The 14,535-nt window shown below is 48.6% G+C and overlaps 2 protein-coding genes across 2 annotated transcripts in view; one reads left to right on the top strand and one right to left on the bottom strand.

The window, feature by feature from the left end:
- LOC103014414 (serine/threonine-protein kinase MRCK alpha-like) overlaps positions 1-14,535 on the bottom strand; it is a 217,196-nt gene that overhangs the window by 9,887 nt on the left and 192,774 nt on the right. The window lies entirely within an intron of this gene.
- LOC103001682 (spermatogenesis-associated protein 31A6-like) lies at positions 6,105-12,069 on the top strand. Its single transcript, XM_057548347.1, has 4 exons — positions 6,105-6,290; positions 7,035-7,092; positions 7,676-7,727; positions 8,004-12,069. Exons 1-4 carry the CDS (start codon positions 6,105-6,107, stop codon positions 12,067-12,069), a joined length of 4,362 nt encoding a protein of 1,453 aa, XP_057404330.1.

Genomic DNA, 14,535 nt, shown 5'->3' on the forward strand with positions numbered 1-14,535 from the left:
CTTCACAAGTGTTATGTGTTTTTAAATACGAAGTAAATAAAATAACTCACAGTATACCCACTATCTTACTTGACATTCTTCTATATTTTTCTTAATTTGTTCCTACATCATTTGATGATAAGAGGCAATAAAGTAGCAGACTTGAATTTCAGTCCCAGCTCCAGAAAGAGACCTTTGTTTGACTTGTTAAGTATAAAGTTGTCTTATCTCTTGAGGAAGACATTAAACATGATTTTGGTGACTACTAAGAGAGTTAACTATGCAACAAATTATTCTCTGATCAAAATATGCATAAATTGGAAATAAATATACTAGCTTAGGGTAATAAGAACAACTTATACAAGACCTCTTTTGGTATAACCAAGATTATCTTTTTATCAAGTAAAAAATCATCTTTCCATAATCTGTAAGTGTTTGTATGTGTAACTGTCTAATACCTACAAAGGTGAATATCTAAGCACTCATGTGTACAAAAGGGTTCAGAGAATCAATAATTTGTACTCAGGAAATGATGCCCAAGACCCCCTCCTCGGGTTCCATTAATTGGCCAAAGTGGCTCACAGAATTCAGGGAAATACTTATATTTACCAGTTTATCGAAGGATATGAGAAAAGATATAGATGAACATTCAGATGAAGAGATACATAGGATGATATCTGAGAAGGTCGCAAACTCAGGGGCTTCTGTCCCCGCAGTGTTGGGGTGCGTCACCCTCCCAGAATGTGGATGTATTCACCCACCTGGAAACTCTCCAAATCCTGTGCTTTAGGGATTTTTACGGAAACTTCCTCATGTAGGCATGTGATCAGTCATTAACTCCCTTTTTAGCCCTTCTCCCTTCTCAAGAGAATAGTGGGGTGGGGCTAAAAAGGTCAAGCCTGCATCATGGCTTGGTCTTTCTGGTGACCAGCCCTCACCCAGGAGCCATCCAGGAGCCCACCCAGAGTCACCTCACGAGAGCAAAATGAAACCAAGCCCAAGCTCACTCTGCTCGCTGCACGACAGGCCAGTACATCAGGAGACGAGGTGTTGGGGTAAGGAATAATGACTTTGTTCAGAAAGCCAGCAGATTGAGAAGATGGTAGACTAGTGTCTCAAAGAACCATCTTCCTCCAGTCTGAATTCAGGCTCCTTTTAAACAGAGGAAGGGGAGGGGGAGGGGCCCACTGCAAAGCCAACCAGTGGCTGAGTGGGACTGCTGATGGTTGCTCGCTCATAGCCACGTGCCTGCCCCATCCCTATCACAAAAAGACACTTTTATATAAAATAGATAACTAATAACGACCTACTGTATAGCACAGGGAACTCTACTCGATACTCTGTAATGACCTATATGGGAAAAGAATCGAAAAAAGAGTGTGTATATGTCTATGTATAACTGATTCACCTTACTGTACAGCAGAAGCTAATACAACATTGCAAATCAACTATAACCCAATAAAAATTAATTAAAAAAAAAAAAGACACTCCTATCACCCAGGAAATCACAAGAGCTTCAGGAGCTCTGTGCCAGGCACTGGTGGCAGAGACCAATATATATTTTCCATTATCTCACAGAATCATATTGGAAGGTGATTCCTTGCATGCCCAAGCCTGATTTTCTAGGTCAAGATGAGACTCACATTTCAGTCATAAGTCCCCCTGCAAATGAAGCAGAAATCAGGACCCACCATGATCTCCATTGATTCTAGTTGTCTAAATTAGGGACCTCCATGCTCCTCAGGTGCCCTAGTTGTTCACACTGAGGACTGTCATGCCCCAGTGACAATATCATAAAGGGTGAAGAGACTGTAATAAAAGCAACAGTAGATGCTAGAGACATGTTCTTGAACATGTACATTCATGACAGTATAGCCAAATAAATATTTCACATATTAAGAAAAATTAACCAGCTAGTGATTAAAAAGTACAATCCCTAAGTGAATACCCAATTCCACCTGCCAAAAGGGATGTCCAATGATGTCATAGGGGATTTCCTATAAGACTCAAAGTGCCCTCTCTATAAGGTACAGGCAAGACTCGAAGCTCCAGGGTCTGGAGAGGGTAGGGTAGGAGGGGGAAGGCAAGGTGTATTATGAAAAAGAGAATATGTGTAGAACACACTAGGGATATCAGAAAAGGCTACTGTAGATGACTTTAACCCAGGCCTTGGTCCTCCAGTCCCAGTGTCTACTCTAAAGATGAGAACCTAAGCTCACCTAACCCATTTCTGACTTCTGGGTGATCCACACATGTTTCTAAACTCTGGAGAATGGAGACTGTCTATTTTGGGCAGAGTGAGAAGAAATGTGGTCAAGACAATATACAAAAGATTTAGAGAAAATGAGGACATGCTTAATTTTTGGATTTGAATATACTGCATTCGTCTGTCAAAATGTGTGTGTGTGTGTGTGTGTGTGTGTACAGTTTTTGTGAAGCTTTTCTAACTTCAGAAGTATATAATGTTACTAACACAAAACATATCATTTAGAGGTTAAATTACTTATCTTTTTGTTATACTTGGTTTTGTAAATTTGAAATAATCATCATTAGTTTGAATTTTTGTGTTAATTATTCTGAGTGAAGTCGGCAAAGGTGGATGGAAACTATAACAAATTAAATATTCAAAATTAAATAAGTCTAAAAAAAGTTCTATTTCTGGGTTGATGAAAGTAAAAAACTTATTATATGGGAAAAGTGGTGTTCATATTTGCAACAATGTGGATGAATCTAGAGGACATCATGCTAAGTGAAAGCCAGACAGAGAAAGGCAAATACTGCCTATTATCAATTATATACAGAATCCACACAGAAAACAGTCAAACTCATAGAAACAGAGGAGTGTTTGCCAAGGGCTAGGGTTGGGGGAAATAAGGAGAGGGTGGCAACAGGGTACAAACTTTGTATGAGATGAAAGTCTTAGGATCTAATGTACAACGTGGTGACCAGAGCTGATAATACTGTATTGTATAACTGAAATTTGCTGAGAAAGTATTGATACAACTTAAATGTAAATATGCGAGATGAAAAAACGATGGAATTGTGAACAAAGGAGATTCTGAGAGTTAAAATCGTTGGGAAACAGCCAAAATCCTGGGAGAATTTCAGAGTTTCAAAGGCTATGAAAATGGTGGGTTCAAGCCGAGATCCCCAAGAGATCTGAGGAACCAGGAAAAATGTGATTTCCAGGTGGAATGGATAGAAAATTGACTAAGGTCTAGAAGACCCATGAGGGTGAAGGGATAGAGCTGTGGGGCGGATGGTGGGGAGGGGCCGTGGTCCAGCCTCCTCCTCTATTACTCCCTCCCCCACCCTCAGGAGCCCTTTGTGACCAGACCACAGCTCTATGATGTAGGCCTAGGACATCAGTCCCCAAGTACACATCCTGTGCTCAGTTGCCTGAAGCCAGCAATGTGATTCAGATGATGGAGAATCCTCTCTTTTCTCTGAAAAGCACTTTTGATACTTGGCTGTACTCCAGTCGCACTTCCTGGGCGAGTGCCACCATCCTTGGCTTTCTGTGTGGACTGGGGCTCTATTTCCTGTTAGTCTCCTACCTCCAGAATAATCTATCTTCACCACCTCCTAGGAAACATGGAAACATCACGAAGGTAAGGAACCCTTGGGCCAGACCCACAAGCACATGCTTCTCCCTTCTTTTCTATTATTATTTCCACTTTTCTGAATCACCTACAGAGACTCCTGAAATGGGAAAGAATTGTTGATTTCCAGTTTTTCCAGATTTTCCTTATCGTAAGGATAGGAGTGATGACTTCTGGAAACTGCTTCTCTTAATGTTAACATCTTATATAACCATACTACAGTTGTTAATACTAAGAAATTAACATTGGTACTACACTATTAAGTAAACTGCAGACTTCATTCTACTTTCACCAAGTCTTTCCATTAATGTCCTTTGTCTGATCCAGATCCAAATAAGAACATGTTGCATTTAGTTATCTATCTGCCTAGTCATCCTCAATCTGTGAGAGCTTCTCAGTCTTTTCTTGACTTTCATGACTTTTTCAAGTTTGAATATCTCTCATTTTGCTTTTTTCTGATATTTTCTCATGATTAGACTTGGGTTATGGGTTTGGGGGAAGCATAGTACAGAGGTGAATGCTTTTCTTATGCATCATATCAGAGGGTACATGATTTCAAGACGACATAATTGAGGATGTTATCAGGACCACTAGACTTAGGTGGTACCTGCCAGGTTTATTCACTGTAAAGTTATTCTTTTTCTCTCTCAAATCTCTGTTAGCTAGAAACCCAACACTAAACCCAATACATGGTCAAAATAAAACTCCACTTCTTGGAGGCAGGAATATCTAAATATCTTTATATATTATTTGTAATTTTTCTGTAAATTATTTTTCTGGTCAATGATTTATTTATATAAGTATGGACTCATGGACCTTTATTTTATTCTTTGGTTTATAATCCGGTATTTGGTTGTTTGTTTTGTTGCTCAATTTGTTAAAATTGTCTAGTTTAATCTCTGGGCTTATAATTCATTCAGTCTGTGTCTGTTTTAAGTAAATGAATGTCAAGTTGCTGTTTCTCCCTGCAGGTGCCTGTCACTCTCTAGAGTTCCTGTTGGTTGCTTGTCCTGCAACCTCAGTTTTAGGAAGGGTTTGAAAAAAGTCATTAATTTCCAACAACACTCTTTCCAGCTCTCTACATCTCTGAAGTCAATTGTAAAATGTTGATATCTGCCTTTCCTGCCTATCAGGAACACCTTTCCATTTATTCAGAAAAATGTTTCAGAAAAATACCTGGTAAAACATGATCTAAGAACTCACATGAAAATAATGGATGTATAATTACAATATAATTTTTGACTCATTGGTTCTATGTGCTTTGAAGTCTTTTCATCCAGGCTGGTGACATTAAAGAAAATAAAAATGGACAGATTATTTCTTAGTTTCATTTCCATTCTCTCTCTTTGCATCACTTCCACTTGTCCCTCACTTGATGGAACCTATTACACACATGAGGACCACGACTCTTGGCTTGTTTTACACCCACCTTATCAATCATGCTGTTTTGCCTTACAGCAATATGCTCACTCCCTGCTTTGTCCACAGTGGAGAACATAGTAAATTATCTAAAACAGAAAGCTCACATTACTCCCATAAAGCACAGAAAACAAGCAGGGGGAATGTTCATGTGACACCCCCATCAAGCAGCCCTCGCAGAGAGGTATAACAGTAAATATCAATGGCGATAAAAAGGGAAGGCTTTTCAAATGGCCACACCTCCCAGGATCTTAGAAAGAGATGCAACGTGCATCTAGGACTCGAAGAGGTTTAAAGGTCAAAACAGGTCAGAGAGAGTAGACCTAAAACCATCTTATAGATTTGAGCAATTACCTGAGGAAAAAACCCATTTCCTAATATACCTGACAGATGCTGAGGAAGTAGTAGGGAAATGTACCATCTTGTAAGATAAAGCACAATAAAAACGTATTCTGACAGGAGACCGATGACATTTAAATTGTAAAAAGCTGTTTTCATCTTTCTCTCCAGACAACATTAATTAGAAAGAGATCCATACCTATGGCGGGTATTATCCAAATGAACTGGATAATCCGCAGACCACTTGATTTAATAAAAAAAAAACAAAAAACTTTTGTTTGTTGAGGGCTCAAATTATTTGTCAAAAAACAGAAAACTTAATTTTCTCAATTGAATATTATCACAACATTAAATGATGATTCCAGAATCACTAAAATTGGAAAGGGAAGCAAAAAGTGTAATGCATATTAATGGCCTTCCTATTGTATCTTCAGCTTCTGCTGAAATAAGTAATGATTCAATAGGAGAGAAAGGGAATCTTTCGAAATCCCCAAGAGATCTGAGGAACCAGGAAAAATGTGATTTCCAGGTGGAATGAATAGAAAATTGACTAAGGTCTAGAAGACCCATGAGGGTGGAGGGATAGAGCTGTGGGGCGGATGGTGGGAAGGGGCCGTGGTCCAGCCTCCTCCTCTATTACTCCCTCCTCCACCCTCAAGAGCCCTTTGTGACTAGACCACAGCTCTATGATGTAAGCCTAGGACATCAGTCCCCAAGTACACATCCTGTGCTCAGTTGCCTGAAGCCAGCAATGTGATTCAGATGATGGAGAATCCTCTCTTTTCTCTGAAAAGCACTTTTGATACTTGGCTGTACTCCAGTCGCACTTCCTGGGCGAGTGCCACCATCCTTGGCTTTCTGTGTGGACTGGGGCTCTATTTCCTGTTAGTCTCCTACCTCCAGAATAATCTATCTTCACCACCTCCTAGGAAACATGGAAACATCACGAAGGTAAGGAACCCTTGGGCCAGACCCACAAGCACATGCTTCTCCCTTCTTTTCTATTATTATTTCCACTTTTCTGAATCAACTTCAGAGACTCCTGAAATGGGAAAGAATAGGACATCTACTCCTAAGAATAGGACGTCATCCCTCTAAGGGCAAGCCAGCCTGGGCAGGGGATAGAGTGAACACTAGGATTTGTATCCAAAGATCTCAGACCAGTTGTCCAGGTGTGGTAGAGGGCTCCAGGGCAAGTCTCACACACAGTGACCAGAGGTCGAGGACTGGATACTGAGTTCAATCTCAGCCAGAGGACAGGCCCATGAGCAATGGATCACCAGCTGTGAACACGTGTCTCGGATGAGGGCTGATCTGCTGGCAGTGCTGAGGCCCTGAGAGCCTCAGAGCGGGGGTTGGAGTGGCCCTGGCCTCGGGAAGCAGAGACCCACCTGCTGGAGCTCAGATGAACCCGTAGTTCAGAGAACGTGTGTGTTTCTTGAGCAGAGGAACAGTGACAAAAGAAATCCAGGGTGAATCTCACATTGAAAATCCTTCTTTATGTCCTTCACAGAGAAGGAAAACAGAAAATATTTTTATCCTCTTTAAAAATGAGTGAAAGGAAAGAAAAACCACAGAGCTCTGTTAGTTAAATGTAAAAAGTCCTATTATGTATGGACACTGAGTGTCTGATGCTTGTCTAGAGAGGGGAGAGTGAGAATTGGGTCCCAGGTCCTCGTTTTTTCTGTCTCTCAGCATCAGACGGAGTGGAGGGGGAAACACAAGGTTAAGATGAAAAACAGAGCTTTGAAAGGTAAGTTGTGCCATCCAGCCCTGTGTGCCCCGAGGGTTGGGCCCCATCTCTCCCAGCCCTGAGGGCCCACTCCACAGGCTCCGAGGAGGCCAGGGGCAGGGCCTGTGCCTCAAGAAACAGAACCCTCAGGGAAGTTCCTGGGAAGGAGAGCAGAACCCAGATACTTCCCAGAGTCCATGTGCACAATGAAGCAGTAAGGGGCCCGGAAAAGGGTGTGGCCCAGCAGGGGTGTGTGGGCTACAGTGGACCAATAGCGCCTGGATTGGGAGGTGGGACCTCCAGGTCCGACCGTGGACAAGTTGTTTAACTTTGCTCAGATTCCTCTGTGATGTGACCCCTGCCCATTGTCCCCCACAGGGAGGATGGGAGGGCAGCAAGGGGTAATGGATATGGAAGTACTTTGTAAATGATAAACCCTTTCATGAGCTTCGCCATCACTGTCAGGGATCATGTGGCCCTGGACGCTGGTGCTCGGGCTCCAATCTCCCAATGGTGTCCCCTTAAAGGGACACAGCACTTAGCCTCCTGTAAGACCCCCTAAGCCCTTGCCTTCACCACCATGACCCAGTCTGCTCTTTTCCAGTTTTCAGAGATTGCCTGGAAGAGGTTCGGGCCCTGACTTCACGTCTACAAAGGTAAAGAATTTTCCCCTTCTCTCCTGGGTTCTTCTTCCACCCAAAGCCTATGGTGTGACACCTGGGCTGCAGGCAGCCTGGGGCTGAGCTGGGAGGGGGAGCGCTGAGGGTGGGGTACGGCCAAAGCCCTGGGGTAAGGGACAGCAGGAGCACTGTGAAGTCAGCATGGGGGCCATGGAGGGCCGTGGGCCACAGGTGCCCACCCCTGCCTGGCCTGCCCAGCCCTCCTGGCCCTGGGCGCTCCTGGCTGCAGCTTGTGCCTCATGTCTCCTCAAGCCACCTGGGCAGGCTCCCTGACAAGGGCAGCTCTCATCAGCTCTCCTATCAAGACCCCCCTGGTGAGGTGTGCAGAGCAGCGTCTGCTGGAGCCCACCCGCCCTGCAGGGAACCTGCAGAAGAGGCTGTTCCTGCCACGTGCCCATCAGCTGCCCTGGCTCCTCTGACCCAGGGTTCTTTACCTGTGGCCTCCACCCTGTCAAAAGAACCTCAAGACCAATCCAACTTGAAGAAAATCACCCTTGGCACTGTTGCCAAGAGCTCACCTCCAGGTAACTCTTTTTTGGCATCTACCATCGCAGCCATCTTGAGTCTTGGCCTCGCATGCTATCCCATTTTGTTCCTGTCCTTCTGGTGGAAGACTACCAAGGCCTTGTTCTTCCCCACCTCATCACAGAGTGAGTCCCGGCAAGAACACCTGTCCCACCAGCCACCAGGGGCCCCCTTCCAGGAAGAGCCCACAGACAAGCAGGTAGAGACTGGTAGCCCCTCACTTGTCAACCCTGAAGTCCAGAAGCTGCTGGAGATTCTAATCACCATGAAAGTAGAACTAAAGATTCATAAGGGGAAAGAAAAGGATGGGTCATTCTCGGAACAAATGAGCTCAGACTACCACCTGAACACTTTAGGGAATGTGTGGAAATCACTGGGTGCTGAGCAGGACAACACAACCCCTCAATCTTTCTGGAACAGGAAAGACAAAACAGAGCAGCTACCCGGTCCTCGGCAGCTCTTACACTCCGAGGTCTTGAGGGACCACTTGGAACTGACATACACCCAGCTCTACTGGGGTCACCTCTCTCTGCACAGCGAGCCCCTGGTGGCTACTAGGAGCTCTACTCAACAGCAGGCACCCTTTGTTTTATTCAGTGGAGTTTCTAATGGCTTTCCAGTTTCAATTCAACCTAGAATACCTTTAGGCCCTTCCCAGGCCGCAGTCTTGCCCTGCCCGGGGGTCCCACCCCAGCCTTTCACTCAAACCTTGCCTCCGTGCCAGTCCCCACCTCTGGCTCAGATCCAGGCCCAGCCCTACCTCCCATCTTCTCTCCCATTCAGACCACCTTATTCTCCACCCCAGATGAGTACCTGTGGACTAGACTGTCCTACATTTCAGAACAAGACACCATATTTTATCCCAACTGAAACTCAATGGCTGAAATGCCCCTTGTTGCAGAAGCAACTGAAAAGTGGGAAGCCTTCATCCTCTGTGGTCAAAAGATCTCAGAAAGGCTTTAGCCAACTCAGTCTCAACCTTCCCCAAGAGAGGGGGCGCTCTCAGGCCCAAAGGTCAGTTTCTATTCATCATGAGGACTTAATTGGCCCTGATCTCCAGAAGCAACATCTTCAAAAGAGGCTCATCAAAGATCAAACCAAGAGGGGCCTGTGCCTCAGTATCCACCTGTCTCTGTCTCTGGAATTGAGTTCCTCTCAGTGCCAAGTTTTAAGGACTTATCAGGCACAGGGCAAGCAGGGACCCTGGCAGCCCTCTGCTTTTACAGGCAAAAGGAGACTGGACCCACAGAAGATAAGGTCCAGGCGCCCTAGGAGATCCCATAGGAAGGGTCAAATGCAATTTCAACCAGGGAAGGATTTCGGCAAGGGTCTAAGGCCATGTCTGAGGAGGATCTCCAAAGCTTCCTCCAGGGCCAGGCTCCCAGGGAAGTTTCTGCAAAGAAACTCTGAAAAGGAGTCTGAAAGATACCTGATGAGGCCCTTGATGAGTGACTCTGGAAACTGTTTACCCAGTAGCCCAGAGAAGAAACATCTAGAAGAAATCTTGAAAGCCCATTTGAGCACAAAGTCGACGCAGATTAATCAAGGTTTGATCCCTGTGATTGTGCGTGAATCCTGCCTTGCTGCCAACTGTGTTTTTCCTAAGCCCCACCCTCACGAGGGAATCAGAAATCTAGCACCCTTGAAGTCTTGGAAACCCTGTGTAAACTCCTCCCGTATGCTTTCCTTCCTCAGTCCAAGCATTCGGCAGATGCTGGAAACACATATTCTAAGGTGGTGGGTAAGGCACAGGTGGGGCCTACCCAAACAGGCCTTTGAGCCCATAAATCTCAAGCCATGTGGGGCTCAACCCTTGTCCTCTCCAAGGTCCACCTTTTCCCCCTCTGCCACCTGGCAATCTGGGGCACACTCAAAAGCCAACTTTGCTAATAAGTTCTTGGGAAAACCTCAGCCCCATCAGGGAATGAAAGTGATAACAAAAGCAACAGTTCCCACCCTGGTGAGTCCCCTCCCTGTTCCCTCACCTGAGCATACAGAAATCCAGAGGGCCCTGGGAAAGACTTCACCTGGTGACAGCTATGGGCCCTCAGAGGCCCCTCTGACTGGACAGGAGGGCAGACTGCCTTATCAGATGCCCACAGTCAACCTCATGGGCAGAAGCTGGGAGAATGGGACTGTCTTGGGGTTTCCAGCCGCTAGGAAAACCCTGTCACTAACAACAAAGTCAGTTGCCCAACATCCAAAGGAGCCATGCCTTAAAACACAGGTGGCTCAAGGCCGTGCCACTGGGGAGCTCCTTCAAGACTCTCACGCTGATGTGCTCCTTCCTGCAGACACCTTGGCTTCTCATAGGTCTCTTTCCAGTTCCCAGAGGGAACGTGCCAGTGAGGACGCGCCCGCGTTCCAGGCGGTGCCATGTGACCTCAACGCGAGTGAACGGAGCAGCCGGGGGCCGCGGGAGTTCAGAAACCCAACACGTACGGACTCATTCAAGAGCCAGAGCGAGATGTCTGCCCCAACCGAGGAGCGGAGGGGCTCTAAGAGGCTCCAACCTGGAAAGCATGAAGAAATGAGGAGCAGCCAGGGACAAGAGGAACCCAGGGAACCAAAAATTAGGGACCCGTGTAAGGGCCAGTTTGCCTCAGCTGATGAGGGGGTGGTCTGTGAGAGGCTCAAACCAGAAGAGGATGAAGAAATGAACAGCCAGAGCAAGATGTCTGCCCCAACTGAGGAGCGGAGGGACTTTAAGGGGCCCCAACCGAAAGAGCATGAAGAAATGAAGGGCCAGACGGAGGTGCTCGCATCAGCTGAGGAGTGGAGGGGTTTCACGAAGCCCCAACCAGGACAGCATGAAGAAACAAGAAGCCAGAGCGAGACGCTTGCCCCAGCTGAGGAGTGCAGGAGCGTTAGGAGACTGCAACCAGGAGAACACGAAGAAACGAGAAGCAACCAGGGACAACAGGAACCCAGGAAAGCAAAGGTTAGGGACCCGTGTAAGGGCCAGTTTGCCTCAACTGATGATGGGGAGGTCTGTGAGAGGCTCAAACCAGAAGAGGATGAAGAAATGAACAGCCAGAGCAAGATGTTTGCCCCAACTGATGAGAGGGAGGACGATTGGAGGCCCAAACCGGGAGAGTATGAAGAAAGGTCTTCAGCACTAAAGGCTTCTCAAGCAAGTGGGATGAGCCACGCTTCTCAGGTCAGGGAAAGAGGAGAGTCCCTTGGGAGCAAACACCCCCAGCTCTCACCAGAGAAGAGAGAGCTTTCACCAGAAAGCAAAAAATGGACAAGGCGCTTTCTGCAGTATCTTAGCCGCAATAAAAAAGGCAAAAGAACAGAAGAATCCCTTCAAAAAGGCAAGCCTGTATCAGCCACTGCTCACCACCAGGAGCCAATCAAAGGCAAATCTGTTGTAGAGAGCAGGGCTATTGATCCTCGGGCGATTGGAACAGCTGTTGGACAGGCCCTAGTAGACAAACTGGGGCTTCACCAAGGACTCTGTGCCTCAGAGTTAAATCAGCACCCAGAACAGCTCCAGGCCCCAGCAGAGGGGCATTCCCACTACCACAGGGTTCTCTCCTCTTCAGAACAGAGAAGAGTGTTGAAAGATACAGCCTACAGTCACCAAGCCACCCGCAAGGACCACAGCTACCTTAACAACAGCAGGCATACCAGAGGCAGGGGCGACAAGTTGGCCTTCCCACCCAGGGAACTGGAGTCCCCAGTCAGACCCTGCCAGCACAGACCAAGGGTGGCAGGTGACTCAGGCCACCTGCGCCATCTGTGTTCCCTCTGGTCAACCAGAGCGTGCTTCTCATGCCTCTCCCGGTAGGAAAGCAGTGCAAGAACAAGTGCAGTTCATAAAAAGAAAACCTGTTTCTTCTCATGTTAACACATTGTCTATGTGTTAATGGCTTCTTCCTACCACAATTTTTGTTTCCCAAAATAAATGTTTCTTCTCATGAGAGGTGGTGGCCTCTGTCTGTGCCCTGCTGGGGGGAAGGGAAGGGATCAGGGTCCACTCTTCCCAGGTGCCTGCTTTGGCTTCCAGATGGGATGGGGCCATGGAGGGAGGTTGATCCCAGCATGGAATACCCATCCTCACCTCAATTCCCTCACTGCATTTAAGTTTCCATAATAGCAGCATTACAGAAACAAGCAACAGCATTCAGGACGTGTCAAGGTGAACTAAACCTAAAGACCTCCCCCTTCTCAGGAACCGGCTCAGTCCTCTCCTGCTCTCTCTCTACCCTGAACTTGTGGGACTGTAGGGGAGGGGTCTGCAGAGGCTGAAATTCCCCTCAGGCTCCAGCAAGTGTCAGAGACAAGTTCACATGTCAGAATAAGGAGGGAGCCCAGAGTCCAGACGTGGCAGAAACCTTGCCCCCATGTCTTGGTGGGGATAGATGATGCCTGCCCTGGAAGCTCCTTCTCTCCCCGATGGAGCTGGGATTGAGGTGGGCCGGGAGCGTCACCCGTCCTCTGTCCTTCTCACACTCTGGAGCAGCGGTGAGGAGGAGGACCGCGCACTCCCAGGTCTGAGGGTGTGAGGTGACGAGCATGGAGGCCGCCGAGGGCCATCCACCCCTGCCCCGGAGGAGAGGACAGCCCTACTCACAGTGCTCACCGCCCCCTGGGGAACGAGCAGGGGTGTGACTGTGTGTGCAGTCACCTCACTGTCTGTCATGTGCCCCTAGGGTGGGATGCAGGGGAAGGAGGCAAGTGGCAGAGGCGCCCATAAATGGCGCAGTGACCAAGGAGCCCCTGGCGTCCCACCACCGTGTACAGGCCCAGAGAAAAGAAGTCAGGGGCCAGTGGCTTATGGTGGCCCCAGCCCAGACTCTCCCCCTACTCCAGCTCCCAGAGCCCAGACAGAGGGAAGGCCCCTGGAGCTCCTCCACAGAGGGCCAGGCTCCCAGAGGCCGTGGAGCCCCCAAGCAGGGAAGGTTCACTTCCCCACAATGTATTTAATCAACTTTCACAGGACTGGGAGCTCACGACAGACTCGCGGTCTGTGACCTTTACCTACACGCGTGGCCCAAGGAGGCCCCCAGGGGACAAGTGGGACTTCACAGGCTCAGGGATTGTGCTGGGGTCGTAGCAAGTCTCACCTGCTGTCAGCCTTGCTCACCCCAGAGCCTGGAGGGGGAAGAGGCCAGCAGACAGGATGTGTCACCCAGCGGGCTGGAAGTGACCTGCGGAGAACAAGGGTGCCGTCAGCTTTCCTCCCCGGCCCGTCCACACGGGAAACCAGGGAGACAGGAGCAATTCCACAGAGCAACCCGGGGCTCTGTGTCACAGTCACTCCCGTGCTGCAGAGTCCTGCTCCAGGAGGGTCCCCTGATCCAGGTGACAGCTTGAATGGCCCTGCCCTACGCCTGTCAGGACCCCAACATGCGGGACCAGGACCTGCTGAGGGGGAGCGGCCACAGGCCTGCTTGTGCTGTGCTTTCTCCCTGGAGCCAGGTCTCACCTCTGGGCCCCTCCTCCGGGGCCGACACCGCACTGGGGGCACAGCCAGGGGCCCTGGGAGGGGCTGGGACCCAGAGCACAGCACAACCTCCAGAGCTCAGCAGAGGCTGGCACAGAGCGGGGCCCCTGAGCCTGACTGCTGCCGGGTCCTCTCAGGGGCACCAAGAGGTGAGTGCTGGGTTTGAGGGTGCTGGACGCCCAAGGCACCTGTCGGGAGAAGTGACACAGAGGGACACTGACAGAGCAGCAAGAAACAAGAAGCTGCAAGTCCCTTTGCCCTTCTCCTTCTGTGAGGTGCAGAAAGGCCAGCAATGGAGGGCCCCCCACTAAGAGTCCCCACAGGGGGACCCACACTGACCCCACACGGGGACCCACACTGACTCCACACGGGGACCCACACTCACCCCACACGGGGACCCACACTCACCCCACATGGGGACACACACTGATTCCACATGGGGACCCACACTGGTTCCGCACGGGGACCTGCACTCATCCCACACGGGGACCCACACTCACCCCACACGGGGACCCACACTCACCCCACATGGGAACCCACACTGATTCCACATGGCGACCCACACTGGTTCCGCACGGGGACCCACACTCACCCTACACGGGGACCCACACTCACCCCACACAGGGACCTCTCAGAGATAATACATAGACTTCACAGAGACCTCTCACAGGAGCCTTATACAGAGCCCTCGCTGAGAAGAGAAATCGCAAGGGACCTGCACACAGTTCCATGCAGTCCACACACAGGCGCCCAGCGCCCCAGCGAGACCACAGAGACCCTTCAAACAGCGGCCTGACACCCACTCAA

Source organism: Balaenoptera acutorostrata, chromosome 6 (genome assembly GCF_949987535.1).
Source record: "Balaenoptera acutorostrata chromosome 6, mBalAcu1.1, whole genome shotgun sequence".
NCBI classification, from domain to species: Eukaryota; Metazoa; Chordata; class Mammalia; order Artiodactyla; family Balaenopteridae; genus Balaenoptera; species Balaenoptera acutorostrata.